The sequence below is a fragment of the Zingiber officinale genome, chromosome 2A (assembly GCF_018446385.1).
Source record: "Zingiber officinale cultivar Zhangliang chromosome 2A, Zo_v1.1, whole genome shotgun sequence".
In the NCBI taxonomy this organism is placed as follows: Eukaryota; Viridiplantae; Streptophyta; class Magnoliopsida; order Zingiberales; family Zingiberaceae; genus Zingiber; species Zingiber officinale.
In genome coordinates this window covers 153,654,706-153,669,999 of record NC_055988.1, presented here as the reverse complement: position 1 = coordinate 153,669,999, position 15,294 = coordinate 153,654,706, and the positions used below count along the sequence as shown (strand labels likewise).

The following is a 15,294-nucleotide window of genomic DNA, read 5'->3' as shown; positions in this document are numbered from 1 at the left end:
TTGTGAGGGTAAATCGAAAAGTGTTCATTGTGAACGGTCTAAGTCTAGTATTCCAGGGCTATGAGTTCTATTTGAAAGAAAAATGGGAAAAAAAATCACTGCTTTTGCTTTTATGGAGTCACTAGTGAAAGTATTACTTCTCAATGAAAAATTAAAAATTATTGAAAAAGTTAAGGGAAAAGAGTTATATTGAAACTTTAATATAAAAATAAGTGGATGGTTCAGAGGAGGAGAAAAAAAAAAAAAAAAGTGGTGGAAGAACTTTGTCTTGCTGCCTTTTCAATTTCTTATTGGGCTCTTTGTCAAGTGCCAAACGCTTAATACTATATACAAAATTATAATAAATTATAGGAATTATTTCCTTTCATTTTCTTCTCCATTTATGTTCTATATAATCCATTTTTTAGGGGAGAGAAAGCTATATTACAGCTAATATACAATTAATCGTTTCTCAAAATTCATCTTTTACTTAGCAACGATCCAAATATGTTATCAATATTTATTGTTATTTAACCAAGTTTTTTTGGTATTTAATTATCTTAATATTCAAAAAATATATATTAAAATATAATCTTTTAGGAAAGTTTATATGTTAAATGATTTGTTTAAATCCTCTAATAGTAAATACTTTTTTATAAAATAATGTCTCCAGGGCGTAGTGTAGACGGTGGGCGTATAATATCTCTAATGTAATGACTAGGAGTTAATTTTCAGGATCTGACGACTGAGGTTTATCCCACTATGCGTCTATGATTTATGTATCTGTATGTACTTCTCTTCATATACGTGGGGTCAACACTAGGGGACCGTTAAGGTAGCGAATATGTGGGGTTAGCACTAGGGGATCGTTAAGGTAGCGGATTTATTGTTTTTTATATAAAATAATAATAGATAATTTGTATGAATGACTAAAAATATAAGGATCTTTTAAAAAATAAAAAATAAAAAATCTTACATTCACAAGATTTCCTCATAATAGATAAAGAAAAATCCCTAAAGTATTTCAACAAAATGAAATAATAATTAATATCCAAAATTGATGATTGATGGGAGTCAGGTCTCTAAGTACCTCGTATTAATTTTGATATCATTAATCAAATTAAGTTAGATCCTATTTATGTTTGATGTCTTGTGTCTAAGTGTGTAAGAACTTAGAAGCACAAGAAGTCGAGCAGAAGATACAACTAGCGAGAAGGATGACACGGGAAGTGAGTTGATGGACTCGATGCATCCAAGGGATGAGGTGCTGCGGAAGAGTACACCAGTAGACGAGAAGGACGTGTGCGATATTCGAGAGATGAGAAACCAGGGAGAAAGTCTGTTTGAGGAGAAGATCTGGAGTTAGGTTGGGGTGAGCTCAACTCCGGCTAACCGGAGTATCACCTACGCAAACAAGATCAGCTTAGAAGCTGATCTGCCTCATGGAAGGCACCTCCAAGAGGCTTGGAGGCGCCCTCACGCCTTCGTATAGAAGGCTGATGTACTTTATAGAAGGCACTTCAAATGTCTAGGAAGGCGCATTCACACTATTCATACGAGGCGCCTTCCAGTCATTTGAAGGCGCCTTCAATAGTCGTTAGCTGAAGATAAAGTTTTATCTTCAGCGGATAAAACTTATCTTATTGAATGTGCCTTGGACCATCTTGAAGGCACCTCCGAACAATAGATAAGTTTTTTCAGAGGCTATAAAAAGACTTTTGGAAATAGGAATTGAACAATAACTGAACTACAAATCCTGTATTCATTTTCCTAGTCTTTTATAAGCTTAAAAGTGTATAGGAGGCTATTTCGTCTTCAGCAAAGGAGTATTTTCTAGTGGAGTTTTGTTCAACGCCTTTGATTAACAATTACCTAGGTTGTAACTAAATAAATATACTATCCTCTTACTTTCCTTCTTTAATTATTCAGTTTTATTATTGTTTAATCGTGCTATTCTAATCAAAGATCGAGAAAGGGTTTGAATTTTATTTTGTAGGTAATTCACCCTGCTCTTGTCGGCCTCTGTTGCACCAACAATTGATATCAAAGGCCAACCGCCTCAGAAGGACTAACAGCCGATTGAAGCAACAAGACGATGATCGGACCAAGTATCTACCTGCTGAAGTTCGAGGGGGAGTTCACCATATGAAAAAAAGTGAATGGAGATATTTTTTAAAACCGACTTTGAAGTTTTATTAATAATCAAATACGATTTTGTAGCTCCAAAAGATCAAAAAGACTAAGAAAAAGAAGAGTATCTTTGGACAAAGAAAGAGCAAACGGACTTTGTGGCGAATAGACGAGCCAAATTCTACCTGCTAAGTGTGCTGTCATCTCAAGAAATCTGCAGGATCAACGCCTATGAATCAGCAAAGGAACTTTGAAAAATGTTCCTGGAACTACACGAAAGAATATCAGAAGCAAAGCTCGCGAGATGGGACCTTCTCCGAAACCAACTAACGAACTTCCAGCTGAAAGTAGAAGAGTCAGTAGCGCAACTGCATGCCAAACTAAAGCAGTTGATTACCGGACTCACACATCTCGAAGAAAAGGTAACAAACCAAGATTCTCTAAAGTATGCATTGAATGTTTTTCCGAGGACATCTGAATGGTCCTCAATAATCGACTCCTACCATATTTCTAAAGATCTAGTGGTAAGTACATTAGAAAGTTTATTTTCCACTTTAGAATTTTAGGAATTTAGATATGTAGAATTAAGGAAAGAGCTGAGTCATAATATTACCCTAAAAGCAAAAATGGACGACCCAGACTTCGAAGCGTCAATTGATGAAGATGAAGCAACGTTAATGGTAAGAAAGTTTAGTAAATTTATTAAAACTAATAAATTTAACAAGCCACAGACGAAAAAGCACTTTCGGAGCAAAACGAATGTGTGATGCTATAATTGCCAAGAAGAATACCACATCAAGGATGACTATCCTAAACTGAAGAAGAAGGAGAAAGACAAGGGCAGAAGACCAACAAAATAGAAGCACAAGAACTTGAAGGCGACATAGGACGAATCATCGTCATTAGAATCGGAACTAGAAGAGCACGCCGTATTAGTCCTGATGGCAGCCCATTAGAGAGACGCTGAAAGTTTCTCAGAAATGAGCATCGACGAAGAGGGATGTATATCAAAAGAAAACAGTGACGAAAGGGGAGCATCAAACCACAAGGTAAGTAAGGTACATGCGTTACCTCATGAAAAATCGTTTCAATTTATTAAAATGCTTTCCAAGAATATAGTAAAATTAGAAAAAGAAAATGTTAAGTTAAAGTTAAGCTTAGCAAATTCTTTCCTTTTTAGACATATATTATAACCTCAAACTGGAAAATGAAAAACTAAAAGCACACATAGATAAAATGGAAAATGATGCATGCTGAATTCACATCATTTTTGAAAAATTTTAAAATTAATTGGTACATTAGAAATCATAAGGGATTAATAAGGAAATTTTTTAGAAATTATGTATCACTAAAATTTCTAACGAATTAAGTAGGGAGGAATCTATATTGGATTCCGAAATCCTTTTTAGATTAAATTCCTTATTTTATTAATTTATTAGGGTAGAAATTATTTGTCTTAGAAAAATATTTTTTGAATAATCTTTTATTTAAATTTTTTGTTCAAGATTTCTAGACTAATAGGACAGTAGTATTTCTGTTGAGTTTTTTTTTAAAAATTTTATGATATAAAATAAAATTTTTATGGATTATTTTTTGAGAAGTTAATTTTTAATATTAAAAATTTAAGAAAAATAGAAATATGAAAACTTTGATTTTTATACTGTTAAATAATTATTTTATATATCCAGGAAAATTAGTAAAATTTTTAGAATTGAAAATATATTTTGAAGGACTTATGTTTAAAAACTAGGTTGCTCTACTTAAATATATTATTCCTATTAGATTAAATAATATATTTTTTGTATTTTTTTTACTGATGTAACTTATTTTATTTAAGTGCGATAATTTTTTTTAAGATGTTTCAAAACTGAAAAATAATTGTTAAATTTTTTTTTGTCAAAGTTGAAAACTAATTAGTAAAAATAGAATATTTTAAAAATTATTTCTAAAAAATATTAATCTGTTGGTAATTCTTGTTATATATTCTTATAAAAATTTTAAAAATTTTCTAATTATTTATTTTATTTTTTTCCTATTTTTTATGTGATCAAAAAGGGAGAAATAAGTATAAGTTCGGAGAGATAGGATAATTAAAAATTTATCCCTATGCTTATTTGTAAAATTATTGGTGTTATTACAAATTTTCTTCACTTAATTACTTATTTTATTATGTTTTTATTTAACCCTAACTTTAACTTGGGTTAATGCACATCAAAAAGGGAAAGATTTTAAGTATCCTGTGGTAGTTTGGATATGGTCAACTAAGTTAAGTTAGGTCATGTTTGTGTTTGATGCTTTGTGTTTAAGTGTCCATAAACTTAGGAGCACAAGAAGTCGAGCCGAAGACGCAGCTAGCTAGAAGAATGACACGAGAAGTGAGTCAATGAACTTGATGTATTCGAGGGACATAATGCTGTGGAAGAGTACACAGGTGTACGAGAAGGACGTACACGACGTTCGAGAGACGAGAAGCCAGGAGGAAGTCTGCTCGAGGAGAAGGTCAGAAGTATATTCAGGTGAGTTCAACTCTGGTTAATCGGAACATCACCTATGCGAATAAGATCAGTTTAGAAGCTGATCTGCCTCATGGAAGGCCCCTCCAAGAGGCTTGGAGGCGCCCTTGCGCCTTCGTATAGAAGGTTGATATACTTCATAGAAGGTGCCTTTAATAGCCGTAGCCGAAGATAAATTTTTTATCTTCAGTGGATAAAATTTATATTATTGGAGGCGTCTCCGAGCAACGGATAGATTTTTCCAGGAGTTATAAGAAGACTTCTGGAGCTAGGAATTGAACAACAATTGAACTATAAATTCTGTATTCATTTTCCTAGTCTTTTGTAAGTTTATAAGTATGTAAGAGGCTACTCTGTCTTCAGCAAAGGAATACTTTCTAGTGGAGTTTTGTTCAACGCCTTAAATTAACAACCACCTACGTTGTAACCAAGTAAATATACTATCCTCTTATTTTTTTTTTCTTTTAATTGTTTTGTTTTATTATTGTTTAATTTAATTGTGCTAATCTAATCATGTCAAAGATCGAGAAAGGCTTTGAATTTTATTTTGTAGGTAATTTACCTCCGTCTTATCGGCCTCCATTGTATCAACAAGGTCCATTGAGTAACATGGTTGACATCCACGAGTAATATGGTTAAGTCCAGTCGAATAATATGGTTAAGTTTTGCCGAGCAACATAGTTAAGTCCTACTAAGCAATATGATTAAGTCCCGCCGAGCAACTTGGTTAAGTCCTATCGAGTAATATGGATAAGATCAAGTAACACGTATGAGATCCACCGAGCAATATGATTAAGATCTACAAAGCAATTCTTTTAATTCCTTTCTCCTAATACGTGGCGATCAATAAATAGAGAAGTGAGTAGTGTATCACCAGTAGAGGTAATTCTTTTCTATTAAGTTTTCCTTTTTCTTCTTCCTCCTCTCTCTCTTTGATTGGTCACTGACTTGAACATCTTATGTTATCTCTAAGGGTGTTAGATCTTATGGGTGGTGATCTTGTCCGAAAATTGGGAAGAAGGTTAGCTAGAGATGTGACTCCTCTGTTGATCTTGCGAAGACTCTACTCTATCTGCAATACTAGAAACGTCAGTACCAGGCCAGGGGAGGGGTCTCTGACGTTGGCTCTCCGACGCTCAAGTTAGTCACCGGAACAGTAGAAGAAGGTGGAGCAACAGTGAAAACACAAGCGTGAATAATGCATAGCACATCCCTCTGCCGGTGCATGAACTCCTTTTATATAGTGCCACAGTAGGCGACGTGCACGCTCCTCAAGGTGTGGACACGTTTTTCCAATCGTCATATGAAGGACATGTCAGAAAAATGTCTTTGACACCATATCTTAACAAGGTATGTAAATCCCTGACATAACCGTAGAAACTTTCATCGTACGATTTGTCTGTTGACCATGTCATGTTGTCAGCGGCATTATTTCTGAAAGGGATATTATGAGATATGGGAGAGGCTCCATTGTTCGGCTGAGCGGGGTAGCTGTTCTGCCGAGACTTCCTGCCCGGTCAATCTCAGCTGTGCTTCTTTGTTACAGTTTGGTTCAACCGATTGTCTCTAACTTGACTGAACATGAGCTCCGGTCGATCCAGTACTCGCTTGATCAGTGCGTCATCTAATGTTCTCTCTATATGACCCGTCGCGGAGAGCGATCTATTCGCTAAACTTCTTGGCTGATTGGACTCTTCAAGCCCAATCGACATTTGAAGTTGATCTTCGTTCGATTCATTTTTGATGAGCACATTGATTTCTTAGGATTGATCATGTTGACTTTGACTTTTATGTCGACTGTTATCTTCATCCTTGACTGACACTTGATAAATCTTTTTTTATCATCGCATCATGTGGAGAAGTCGACTCAATTTTCTGAAGAGGAGCATGAGCCGACGGAAAAAAGAGATCATCTATGATGCAACCATCTAACTTATTTGATTTTGACCAAAGTCAACATTATATCTAAGCGTCAACAGAGGAACCATCGAAGAAGCATCAAAGAATAATCCAAAGCAAAATAAAATAACAATAAATAAATAGAAAAATACAAAAAGCAGGGAAAGCATTCGAAATCAAATTGATAACATGAAATTGCGCTTCCCTTGCCACATTCAACCGATGAATCTAGACTTAAATTTGTCCAGGATCATCCCGCCGACCCCCTCCACTAACTGCTCCACTATTTCATTTTAAACTATAAATAACACAGAAGATTAGACGCATCATTCCACCCCCAAATCCAAATCCAAATCCAAATCCAAGAACAAAAGGGGCATAAAAATCCGATTTTTATCGCCTTATTTTTTCCCTCCTCCATGGCTTCCATGGCTGCAGCCTTCGTCGTCAAATCCCTAACCCCCGCCTCAAATCCTGCCCACAATCTCATCCACCCGCCGCTCCTCCCAGGCAGCCTCCATATCCGCCGCCGCCTTCAGACGACCGCCGCCGCCCCCCTCCGCGCCACCTTCGCCCCCGCCACCGCATCATGCAGCTTGATCGAGCCGGACGGAGGGAGGCTGGTCGACCTGGTCGCGCCCGAGGGGCCGGCGCGGGACGCGCTCCGCCGGGAGGCGGCGCGGTGCCCGCAGATCAGGCTGTCGCGGATCGACCTGGAGTGGGTGCATGTGCTCAGCGAAGGGTGGGCGAGCCCCCTCGGCGGCTTCATGAGGGAAGCCGAGTTCCTCCAAACACTTCATTTTAATTGTCTCCGCCTCGGAGACGGCTCCGTCGTCAACATGTCGGTCCCGATCGTGCTGGCCATCGACGACGCGCAGAAAAGGGCCATTGGCGACCGGCGCAGGGTCGCGCTTGTCGATGCGCGGGACAGGCCTGTCGCCATCTTGAGCGAGTGAGTTCAACCTAATAACATCCTTCATTTGCTATATTTATTAGATTTATTTTGTCTTGTTCTGAACCGTAAAACGCATTTTTGTTCTTGATATTGGTAATCGCTCGATGATTAATTGCTACTAGTTGCTCGATGATTATTGGTAATTAAATTGCCACTCTGATATTTAATTAATCTGTTCTTGGAATTGAAAATAACTGTGCATGGTTCAATTAATGAATCGGGTAACACTAAACCAATAGATCACTGAAAGTTTCTTGCCTCTAGTTTACGTGTTCATGTGACTTTTTCTGGTCCTTTTGATTTCTGCAAAATCTAGAAAATTTAGTAATGCAGCAGTTGTTTCAGTTTGCTGTGTAACTATCCAGGTTCATCTTTGTTGATCATTTTGTCTGTGGTGCACTCGACTTTGCTATAGGTCAGCTCCAATGTTCCATAGTATAGATATGCTGACTAAAATGGTGTACTCATGGCCTTGTTATAGGTCAACTCTATAGTGTCCATAAGTTGACTAAAACAGAGACTCGTATTAGAGGAAACATGCTTTCGTTCATGTTTTAAAGGTTTATGATTAGGAAAGTACTTAGGATTTTGTGAAGATTTTTTTTTTTATCATGTTGTACTAGGCTAACTCTATATTATAGATCTTTTCTACAACATTTTCTAACCATGAGTTGATTTCTAGAGCTACATGTCTTTTACAGTTTCTTCTTAACTTAATGTTACTGAGGGGACTCTCCCGCCTCCTTCGTTTCATAAAAATACCCTAAATTATAGATTCATGTTGTAACATTTCTGACCTCGTGTTATTTGTGGACGTTGATGCATGATCCTTTGTAGTTTTCCATTAACTTAACATTAATATCTCTGTTTCCAAAGAATCTTAACTTATCATCACAAAAATGCATACTTATCTGAATTGCAATCTCAATTATGAGAATGCATTCACTCAAGGAGATTTTTGAATTTCTAGTCTTATTCAAAATTCGCTATGCAAATACCTTAGAAATCTTCAGCTTGTGAATGGCTAGCAACAATATGATGTTATCTAGATGACAGAAACTACTACCCATTTTCAGACTTCAAGCTTTGTTTCTAGGCTTCTTTATGTGTAACACTTCACAATTTTCTTAGCCGTGTATTTTCACCCTATTCAGCTAAATTTCAAAACATTTGGCATGTCTAGTGATGTTCTCATGTGAAATGATTCTTGTTGGTCCTCTGATAGATACATTTGTTGAGCATTGTGTTCTAACACACATCATGTACAGAGGAGAATAAACACTGTGAAGTTTACACCACTTTGGAATTTTGGGACCTTATTTTTTTGTCTTCTCATTTAGCATCGAAATCTACAAACATAACAAAGAAGAACGAATCGCGAGAACATGGGGTACCACAGCTCCTGGGCTGCCGTACGTCCAGGAAGCTATAGCAAAAGCTGGAAATTGGCTAATTGGTGGAGACTTGGAGGTTATGGAACGTATCAAGTATAACGATGGTCTTGATCAATATCGGCTATCACCTGGTGAACTCCGTGCAGAATTTGCTCGACGCAACGCAGATGCAGTATTTGCTTTCCAGCTGCGTAACCCTGTACACAATGGCCATGCCTTGCTCATGACCGACACTCGTAGACGCCTTCTTGAAATGGGCTATAAAAACCCTGTCCTCTTGCTTCATCCTCTGGGAGGCTACACAAAAGCAGATGATGTGCCACTTAGTTGGAGAATGAAGCAACATGAGAAGGTTAATTGATACTACACAACTTATGATATCGTTGATTATATTGTGTTAAGTTTGTCTGTTTTTTGCTCATATTCCTTTATGTTTTTTTCCTCTATAGGTTCTTGAGGATGGCGTGCTTAACCCGGAAACAACAGTGGTTGCTATATTCCCTTCTCCTATGCACTATGCTGGCCCAACTGAAGTTCAGTGGCATGCAAAATCTCGCATAAATGCCGGTGCAAATTTCTACATTGTTGGTCGAGATCCAGCAGGTATGAGTCATCCCGTGGAGAAGAGGGACCTTTATGATGCCGATCACGGGAAGAAAGTCCTAAGTATGGCTCCAGGTCTTCAAAAGCTAAACATTCTGCCATTCAAGGTATTTCACAGCGGAATTCAGAAATGTTGCGAAGATTACTTCTAAATCTTTTGCTCTCGATATGAATTCAGGTGGCGGCCTATGACAAAACACAGAAAAAAATGGCTTTCTTTGATCCATCAAGACCTGATGATTTCCTCTTCATATCTGGCACAAAGGTAAAAAAAAAAAATCAAACAAACAATTTGCTCGATATCATCTCCTACGCTACGGAATCATTACTAATGCCTCAAATTTGTCCATAGATGCGAACTCTCGCCAAGAACAGAGAGAACCCACCAGATGGTTTCATGTGCCCAGGCGGATGGAAAGTCTTAGTTGACTACTATGACAGTGTGGCTCCGCCCGAAGCCAACAAGCTGCGTGAGCCTGTTCCAGCCTGAACTGTTCCGCACGCGATGAACAATGGATTCTGAAACTGCTGTGTAAAATTTGTGGCTTGATTCCTCGTGTGCCAGACAATGAAGAAACTCAATGAAGCTCAGTGTGTTGTGCTATGTAATTTAGAAACTTGTAAACTTGTGTGCTAGGGTGGAGTATGATGACAATAAAACTATGTGCAGACAATGCCTGTTGTCAGATTTATCATATGCCCTTTAATTGCTTCGGCCTTATTTTATTTTATTTTATTTTTTTGTGTGAGAACATCCATTTGGCGATTCAATTTTAAACTAGTTAGTTTATTGAGTTACTCGAAAACGGAAAATTGAAGAGGATGGATCCGAAAAGAAGGCGCCAAACAGAAGGGCTGTTACGTCGGCACGCAGACAGCTGGCGACAGGTAGTTAGCAGCCCGAGCTGTTTCGATTAATAGGCAGAGCGCTAGTGTTAGGCTTACTTTCCAAGTTACACGTCACCTTGACTAATTGGCGATCCATATCCTGAATACCACAACCATTTCACCATCTTCATCCAAGTGGTGCTTGCTGGATAACACTCACTCCTTTTACTTTCGTATTTTTTCTCTTTCTTTATTTTTCTTTTTCTTTTCTGTGTTTTGGAGTCTTCGTATGTGTCCTTATCCCGTCACTTTTCCACTTTGTTTTCACCTCAATCTTCTCGCTAATTTCTGCTTTTCTAGACTTTTAGTCGAGTGTCAAGGCAAAATGCATCGAGCACCAATAATAAACCCCACAAAGCTTGGGGGCATGGGTTTGATCATGAACTCTTCACTTTCCAAAGATTCCAAGCTGTCTTGAGATTGAAAATAATATCCAAAACTGATAATTTAAAGTTCTATTGGTAATGTGTCGATCAAATTTAAATTCTAGAGTAAACTGGCAGATTCACAACGCCTACATTATAGTACGCTTGCCAAAATCTCTTTGAGGCGTCGAGCATCATCATAGAAAGGTGCAAAGCAACCTTAAAGATGGAGTCAATAGATAAGTCGACAGAGATTGCAATTATAGCTACCATTACTCACGCCACATCGATTACCAAGCACAAAACTAAAACAAAAACAGCAATCGCAACTCCTCCAGTCCAACTTTATCATCACAATTCACAACCAAGATTTTTTTTTTTTTAAGAAGAAAAAGGGTAGTAAAAAAAAGGCGGAATTAGTTAAAAAGGATGATGAGTTTTTGTAATGGAGTTCATATTAGCAAAGAAAGCAAGTAATTCTTGCCTGTTTGGAAGGACACATTTCCGGCTGCCGGCGTCGCCGTCTTTCCTGAAGTATATCCGGTGAGCGGTGACCATATCGACATCGGTGACCTTAGCGCCCTCCTTCTCTGCCTCCACCGGATCAGGGTTTCCCTTCTCCTTTCGCTTCGCGAGGAACACGAACCTCTCCTTCCTGTCGCTGTGGCTCCGCCCGACCACCAGGTCCCGGATCCGCCACCTGAGGGAGGAGGATCCGGCGGATCGGCTCTTTCTGCAGTGCGAAGACCCCGGACTCTTCGCCACCGACCTCGGCGCCCACACGCAGTAGCTTCCTGGCGGGATCCCCTCGAGTTCATGGGACAACTCCGCCTCCCGCTCTTCTATCAGGAGGCGGCCTAGGGTTCCCCGCGACGCCGGAGCCGGCCCGGTCGAGGGGGAGAAAAGGAGGGCTCGATCGAACACGGGGTAGATGGGGCGGATGAATCCGTTGGAAAAGATCTCGTCGGCGGTGACGTCCGGGGCGGCGTCGGAGTCCTCGACCACGAAGGAAAACTCCAAATCCCCGTCGTCCTCATCTGACTTATCGCTGCCATCGACGTCGACAGAAGTCGGTTGTTGTTGTTGTTTCGAGGAAGGACGGACGCCACCAAAGTCGGTTGCGGGCAGGACGCTCTCCTCCTCATCCTCCTCCGGCGAAGGCGTAGCTAGGGTTCCGCCACGTCTCTCGTCTTCTCCTTCGCCGTCTCCGTCCATCGTCTCTCTTCCAGGAGAGGAAGGAGTGAAGAGAACTAGAGAAGACAAGCGGCGGCGTTAATAAAGGCGGAAGCTCCCCGATTCGCTTCGGGCTCTGCTTCGACGCGGGTTCCGTCACGCGCAAACGGAGTGGCTGGAAGACACATAATACCCACAGGTCCACGTGTCTCAACGCCGAGCTGACACGTTGCTTCCCTAGAATAGTAGGCGACGGTAGCCTCATCGAAAAAAGTAAACGTAATTTCAATTTACTCTTTATGTTTTCATTGTATTTCATTTATAACCTCATCCGTGTATTTTGATTAAATTAAAGGGCATTTAAGGCAAAACCTTATAATTAAAAAAAGAATTAATCTATTGTTAAAATTATGAAAATATCAGAAGAAGACGACCAACACCATAGACTTTACCAAATTGATTTAACACTTTTATGATCGATAATTGTGGAAAAGTTCTCAGACAACTGTGTTTGCCCCTTTTCATTTGGTTGATGACTTGACAAATCAACTTTCTTTAGACAATTCTAAACTAGTCCGCTAGTGTCAAAATAGTCTTCTTTCTTTCTACTAGACTCCAACTTATAAAATAAATTATTTTAATTTGAAATTTGCACATGTTAATAAATTTAGATTTATTATTCAGTGGAGTTTAGATTGAACTCGCATCTCGCGTTGTTAATAGAATGTTTGCATTGGATGGATACACATTAGTATATGCCTATGAATGAGCTTGATCGATCGAGTTGGATTGACCTACAAAATCCTAGTAGGAATAAGACTCATGCTTGGAGTCCTTTTCAAGTTCTTAGAAAAGCAATCGATTTTTGACTAATTTCTTAAAATCTTCAAAATTGCACGTCAAAAGTGATGATTAAGTGATTAAGAAGGTTATTATTATTTTTATTATGTAGGCAAAAAAATCCAAATGGGACGTGATTGGTGACTTTAATGTTTCAATCTTATACAATAAATGAAGCTGCCAACTTGTTGGACGGCCGGCAGTCAAGGAACAACTCTCGCGGTATAATTCTTGGTATATATATATATATATATATATATATATATATATAACAGTATAAATAAGGATGTAATAGACTTTTAAATCATTTATTTTGCTGGATTCGCTTTTAAATTTGGTATGATAGTTTTAATAAAAAAGTATTATAATACAATGTCATTTGACTACTTTTATAATAAAAAATTATTATCATACTATTTTAGTCATTTCACTAATAATCTTAATCGACATCATCTTGTATTTGATCTCAATCATCGATATCATTCTGGATTTGACCTCATCACCGACACCATCTCCGATTCAACCTCCGTCATCGATCTCAGTCATCAATTTTGTCTATCCTTAGGGTTACCCAACATCAACCTCACCTCCTTATTCGTACTTGGATCAGACCCACATCTTATGTCGTCCATAGAAAACATGGGGAGGTATTTGACTGGAACAAATTGCAATTGTTTAGTGGGATATATATGCCAAGACTTTGCATGCGTTGCTTAACACTAGAAGAATTATTAACAACCGTGACTCCGTTGAAGAGAGAAACCGCGACAAAGTAGTGGTCGTGACAAAAGAAAACATCAATCAACTGGTCTCCAAGATGGTGCAAGAAGTGCTACAACGACACTCGTTCCTACAATTGCCACCAGTGGGAGACCCTCCTTCCTTAGCAGCTGTGCTCCCTGTTGGTTAATCCTAGGAAAACGTACCGATTCCACTGTACAAAAATTTTTGTACAAGTGTCGAATCTTTCCTTAAATAACCTATTGTGTTCTTTAGAAGTTAAATTAGGAATCGCAGACGGAACTTAACATCATTGATTCCAAATTTAACTTATCTGTTCTTAATGGTTTAGATTTGAATCGCAAGCGGAACTTAATACTATTGATTCAAATCTACCTAGATTATTAATTCCATAAATATTAATTTCCAAAATTGACTTCCAGGACTGCATGGCGAGGCACATGGCCTTCTTGGATATGGGAGCAACCACCACCGCCTAGGCAAAGCCTTTTAAGGAAAGTTAATATTTATTTACTTAAATAACTCTAGGTTAACCAAAAGGAACAATCGAAACACAAGTTCGAATAAGAAGAAAACACAAACTCGAAAAACTATTTCGAAAAACTAGATCTAATTGTCTCTTGTATTTAGAATTCTTACAAAGAGAAAAACTAGCATGATGCGGAAAATAATTGCTAATTATACCTTCTCTTTGTATGCTAATGACCTCGAGATCTTCTGCCGTATTCCTCACCTTGCCTTGGACGTCGTGTGGGCGACGATCTTCCAAGATGAACACCACCCAAAAGAGCTTCTCCTCTTCTTCTAAAATCCGGCCACCACCACCAAGGAGAGAGAGCAAAAGGGAAAAGAGAAGGGAGAGAAAAGAGGGTCGACCACTTGAGATCTCCAAGCCAAAGAATAAGAGTTGTGTCTCATGAAGCCCCTTTACCCCTTCTTTTATATTACTTGCCCAAGGCAAATAAGGAAATATTTTCCTTTTTTTTTTTTTTTTTCCTTTTCTTTCCTCTTGATTGAATCAATCACCAATCAATGGTTGTGATCAATCCTATTTGGTTTAGGATTGGGATTGGTTTAATCCTATTGGCCGGCCCTTGCTTGGGCACCAAGCAAGGTGGCCGGCCACAATTAAAAGGAAAGGAAAAATAAATTTTTTTTTTTTAAAAAAATTTACAAGAAGAAATCCTTTTATAAAATTTACAAACTCTCTTTCCTAAAGTATGAGTTAAAAAAGAAAAGTTTCTAAAAATTAAAACCATGTTTTAAAATTTAAAAACTCTCTTATAAAATTTCCTTTTTTAACATGATGATAGAAAATTTTAATTTTAAAATTTATCTCCCTTTTTCTTAAACTATGAGGATGGTTAAAAAAGGAAAGTTTTAAAACTTTAAAAACCCTCTATTAAAACATGTGGTCAAATTCAAATAAGGAAAAATTTGAAAATTAAAAACTCTCTTTTAAAACTTATAGTTTTCTATAAAGAGAAGATTTTTAAAAAATTCAAAACAACCCTCCTTGTTTGAATATTGTGGCCGGCCCCTTCATGCTTGGTCACCAAGCAAAGGGCCGACCCCTATAGAAGAGGTTGTGGCCGGCCCTTGCTTGGTCACCAAGCATTGGACCGACCCACTTCTTGGACACCAAGAAGAGACTTACATTTGGATGGACTTGAGGCTATAATGAGGCTACGACAGGGACCTAGAGGAGAAATTGGTTTTGGCCTTTCGATGAGCTTGAGTATCCCGTGCTCGCCCCGAACACACAACTCAAGTTCATCGATAATAACTCATTCCACTAGAGAGTTATTACCGCA

General features: G+C 38.3%; 2 protein-coding genes across 2 annotated transcripts; one reads left to right on the top strand and one right to left on the bottom strand.

The window, feature by feature from the left end:
- Positions 1–6,835: 6,835 nt before the first annotated feature.
- LOC122042808 (ATP sulfurylase 1, chloroplastic-like) lies at positions 6,836–10,168 on the top strand. Its single transcript, XM_042603121.1, has 5 exons — positions 6,836–7,473; positions 8,817–9,222; positions 9,320–9,580; positions 9,652–9,738; positions 9,826–10,168. The coding sequence occupies exons 1-5, from the start codon at positions 6,941–6,943 to the stop codon at positions 9,961–9,963; spliced, it is 1,425 nt and encodes a 474-aa protein (XP_042459055.1). The 5' UTR covers positions 6,836–6,940; the 3' UTR covers positions 9,964–10,168.
- Positions 10,169–11,146: 978 nt separating this feature from the next.
- Positions 11,147–11,941, bottom strand: LOC122044149. The gene has a single exon (XM_042604685.1). The coding sequence runs from the start codon at positions 11,939–11,941 to the stop codon at positions 11,147–11,149; it is 795 nt and encodes a 264-aa protein (XP_042460619.1).
- Between the last annotated feature and the right edge of the window lie 3,353 nt (positions 11,942–15,294).